The following is a 5,000-nucleotide window of genomic DNA, read 5'->3' on the forward strand; positions in this document are numbered from 1 at the left end:
TAATAATGATAATAATAATAATAATAATAATAATAATGATAATGATAATGATAATGATAATAATAATAATAATAATATACTTTTTTCAATCTTTTTGGTACTTTTTTAGGCCAGATGCAGTGAGTTGTGTTTCTCTCCTCTCTCTGCTCTCGAAGAAAAGACACAAGTCACGGGAACTTTACTGCTGCAGCATTTATTCACAGACAAACTCAAACGTTGCTGTCGCCTCTCGCTGTCGCCTCTCGCTGCCGCCTCTCGCTGTCGCCGCTCGCTGCCGCCTCTCGCTGTCGCCGCTCGCTGCCGCCGCTTCTGATGTTGGTTTCCAGTCTTAAAACACGATGGACGTCTGCCAGAACCTCCAGACAGTCAGAAAACCTCTCAGGTCCAGCGAGGACACTCCACATAACAGATGTTTATGTCTTGATCATCAAATGATTGAAAGTCTCTGTGCTACCTCCCCCTCCTCCTCCTCCTCTTCCACCTCCTCCTCCTTCTTCTCCTCATCTCCCTCCTCTTCCTCCTCCTCCTCCTCCTCTGAGACCATAGAGCCACTGTCCCAGCCAGAGTAATCTGATTACATCTGGAACCATGCTGCGTTCACTGTCTTCACATGGTTTCTAGATCCTCTCTGAGACCTTTGGTGTTTTACGAGCTTCTCGTCTTCTCTTTGGGATTGCATCAATCAACTGTCTTCTTCTGCTCTTTGTCCTCTCTTCCTCTTCCTCCTCTTCCTCCTCCTCCTCTTCCTCAGCCCCTCCAGGCTTCGTGCAGTGGCCCCAGTCCGTCTCCAGGCCAGCAGGGGGCAGTGCAGTCTTCAGCTGCACGGCGTCCGGCGCCCCAGAGCCCCACCTCATCTGGCTGAAGAACGGCAAGCTGCTGACGCCCAGCGGCAACGTCAAGCTGACCAATGGAAACACGTGAGAAGAAATTCTCTCTCTCTCTCTCTCTCTCTCTCTCTCTCTCTCTCTCTCTCTCCCTCCCTGTCGCTTTCTCTCTCTCTCTCTCTCTCTCTCTCTCTCCCTCCCTGTCTCTCTCTCTACCTCCCTGTCTCTCTCTCTCTCTCTCTCTCTCTCTCTCCTTCCCTGTCTCTCTCTCTACCTCCCTCCCTCCCTCTCTCTCTCTCTCTCTAACCCTGTGATCTGGTTTCTACCCCCTGTTTTGTCTGCAGGACTCTGGCCATCACGCGTATTACCCCCGAGGACGAGGCCATCTATCAGTGCATCGCCGAGAACAGCGCCGGCACCAACCAGGCCAGCGCCCGGTTGGCCATCAGCCAGGGGGGGCCCGAGCTGCCCGAGGCCCCCGCCGGCCTGCAGGCCGCGCCGCTCAGCGCCACCAGCCTGCAGCTGACCTGGGACCAGCCGACAGACAGCGCCAGCCAGCAGATCATCGGATACGTACTGCACGTCAGACGCCTGGGGGGTAAGGGACCAACCAGAGACTTATAGATCTATAGACATAGATACATGAGACTTATAGATCTATAGACATAGATACATGAGACTTATAGATCTATAGACATAGATACATGAGACTTATAGATATATAGACATAGATACATGAGACTTATAGATATATAGACATAGATAGGTAAGACTTATAGATATATAGACATAGATACGTAAGACTTATAGATATATAGACATAGATAGGTGAGACTTATAGGTATATAGACATAGATACGTAAGACTTATAGATATTTAAGAGATATATAATATTAGATGAGGGACTGACTGGACTTTTCTGTTCAATTGGAGAAACTCTGACCTCTTTGACCTCTCTGACCTCTGACCTCTGGGTGTGGTTCCCTCTCTGACCTCTGCAGAGCCAGACAGTGCTGAGCTGCAGGAAGCTGTCAGTAAGAGCACCTTCACACACGAGTTCAACAACCTGGAGGCTGCCACCACCTACTCTATCTACCTGAAGGCCTACTCCGCTCTGGGAGGCAGCCAGCAGTCCACCACCATCACAGCCACCACGCAGGGGGGCGGTACGTTAAACACAGTCCACGTTAACCACAGTCCACCTTAAACACAGTCCACCTTAAACACAGTCCACCTTAAACACAGTCCACGTTAACCACAGTCCACCTTAAACACAGTCCACCTTAAACACAGTCCATCTTAAACACAGTCCACCTTAAATACAGTCCATGTTAACCACAGTCCACCTTAAACACAGTCCATCTTAAACACAGTCCACCTTAAACACAGTCCACGTTAACCACAGTCCACCTTAAACACAGACCACCTTAAACACAGACCACCTTAACTACAGTCCACCTTAACTACAGTCCACCTTAAACACAGAACACCTTAAACACAGACCACCTTAAACACAGTCCACCTTAACCACAGACCACCTTAAACACAGTCCACCTTAACCACAGTCTACCTTAAACACAGTCCACGTTAACCACAGTCCACCTTAAACACAGACCACCTTAAACAAACCCCCCCACCCCCCCCCCCCCCCCCCCCCCTCCCCCTCCCCCTTTGCATTCCATCTTAAACCCGTCCACAGAATAAAAGGTATAAGTAGGTTACATTACAAATACCTTGTTTCTTGTTTAATACTGGACCAGTTTTAAAGATAGTTGTTCCGTCAGACACAGAATAGATGGGAAAATAGAGTCCAGGTTGAAAAAGAAGAGTTACCCTTTAAACATTGTCCACCTTAAACATTTATGTAACCATAACATTTATGTAACCATTGTCCGTCTCTGTGTCCCACAGTTCCCAGTCCTCCCAGTTTCTTCACTAAGGTCCTGAACCAGACGGCCATGCAGGTGTACTGGGAGCTGCCCAGTAAGCCGGGGAAGATGGAGGGCTTCAGACTGGAGTACCACGGGGTCTCTAACCCAGACCTCCAGGGGCAGGAGACCTTCCCAGCTCACATCAACACCCACACCATCTCTCACCTGGGTCAGTTAAAGACACTGTACACCTGTCTATCTCTCACCTGGGTCAGTTAAAGACACAGTACACCTGTCTATCTCTCACCTGGGTCAGTTAGAGACACAGTACACCTGTCTATCTCTCACCTGGGTCAGTTAAAGACACAGTACACCTGTCTATCTCTCACCTGGGTCAGTTAAAGACACAGTACACCTGTCTATCTCTCACCTGGGTCAGTTAAATACACAGTACACCTGTCCATCTCTCACCTGGGAAGTTAAAGACACAGTACACCTTGTCTATCTCTCACCAGGGTCTTTATTAATGAGACACAGTACACCTGTCTATCTCTCACCTTTGGGTAAGCATACACAGTTACACCTGTCTATTCTCACCTGGGTCAGTTAAAGACACAGTACACCTGTCTATGTCTCACCTGGGTCAGTTAAATACACAGTACACCAATCTATGTCTCACCAAGGTAGTTAAAGACACAGTACACCTGTCTATGTCTCTCACCTGGTCACAGCTTAAAGACACAGTACACCTCTGTTCTCTCACCTGGGTCAGTTAAAGACACAGTACACCTGTCTATCTCTCACCTGGGTCAGTTAAAGACACAGTACACCTGTCTATCTCTCACCTGGGTCAGTTAGAGACACAGTACACCTGTCTATCTCTCACCTGGGTCAGTTAAAGACACAGTACACCTGTCTATCTCTCACCTGGGTCAGTTAAAGACACAGTACACCTGTCTATGTCTCACCTGGGTCAGTTAAAGACACAGTACACCTGTCTATCTCTCACCTGGGTCAGTTAAATACACAGTACACCTGTCTATGTCTCACCTGGGTCAGTTAAAGACACAGTACACCTGTCTATCTCACCCATAGGGTCATAAAGACACAGTACACCTGTCTATCTCTCACCTGGGTCAAGTAAAGACACAGTACACCTGTCTATTTCTTCACCTAGGTAAGTTAAAGACACAGTACACCTGTCCATCTCTCACCTGGGTCAGTTAAAGACACAGTACACCTGTCTATCTCTCACCTGGGTCAGTTAAAGACACAGTACACCTGTCTATCTCTCACCTGGGTCAGTTAAATACACAGTACACCTGTCTATCTCTCACCTGGGTCAGTTAAAGACACACAATACACCTGTCTAGTCTCTCCTGGGTCAGTTAAATACACAGTACACCAATCTATCTCTCACCTGGGTCAGTAAAGACACAGTACACCTGTCTATCTCTCACCTGGGTCAGTTAAGACACAGTACACCTGTCTATTCTCACCTGGGTCACTCCAAGTTAAAGACACAGTACACCTGTCTATCTCTCACCTGGGTCAGTTAAAGACACAGTACACTGTCTATCTCTCACCTAGGTCAGTTAGAACACACAGTACACCTGTCTATCTCTCACCTGGGCAGTTAAGTACACAGTACACCTGTCCATGTCTCACCTGGGTCAGTTAAAGACAGAATACACCTGTCTATGTCTCACCTGGGTGCAGTTAAAGACACAGTACACCTGTCCATCTCTCACCTAAGTAGTTAAAGACACAGTACACCTGTCTATTCTCACCTGGGTCAGTTAAATACACAGTACACCTGTCTATGTCTCACCTGGGTCAGTTAAAGACACAGTACACCTGTCTATCTCTCACCTGGGTCAGTTAAAGACACAGTACACCTGTCTATGTCTCACCTGGGTCAGTTAAAGACACAGTACACCTGTCTATACCCTCACCTGGGTCAGTTAAAGACACAGTACACCTGTCTATCTCTCACCTGGGTCAGTTAAAGACACAGTACACCTGTCTATGTCTCACCTGGGTCAGTTAAAGACACAGTACACCTGTCTATGTCTCACCTGGGTCAGTTAAAGACACAGTACACCTGTGTACACCTGTTCTTTGTGACGTTGTGTGACTGGTGTGTTTCCGTCCTGCAGAGCCGGCGGCCGTGTACGAGATCAGGCTGTTGGCGTTTAACGGGAACGGAGACGGACCGTCCAACCGGCGCCTCGTGTCTCTGTCTGAGGGAGGAAACATCCCTACAGGTACGAGCCTCAAAATCTCCTTCCTTCTTCCTTCCTTC

General features: G+C 48.1%; 1 protein-coding gene across 1 annotated transcript in view; it reads left to right on the top strand.

Annotated features, from left to right (window-relative positions):
• LOC120562494 (immunoglobulin superfamily DCC subclass member 3-like) overlaps positions 1-5,000 on the top strand; it is a 22,652-nt gene that overhangs the window by 14,751 nt on the left and 2,901 nt on the right. Inside the window, exons 8-12 of the mRNA XM_039806203.1 lie at positions 752-917; positions 1,169-1,422; positions 1,826-1,990; positions 2,736-2,924; positions 4,855-4,962. Coding sequence (XP_039662137.1) covers positions 752-917; positions 1,169-1,422; positions 1,826-1,990; positions 2,736-2,924; positions 4,855-4,962 — 882 coding nt within the window. The remainder of the gene's footprint in view (positions 1-751; positions 918-1,168; positions 1,423-1,825; positions 1,991-2,735; positions 2,925-4,854; positions 4,963-5,000) is intronic.

Source organism: Perca fluviatilis, chromosome 7 (genome assembly GCF_010015445.1).
Source record: "Perca fluviatilis chromosome 7, GENO_Pfluv_1.0, whole genome shotgun sequence".
In the NCBI taxonomy this organism is placed as follows: domain Eukaryota; kingdom Metazoa; phylum Chordata; class Actinopteri; order Perciformes; family Percidae; genus Perca; species Perca fluviatilis.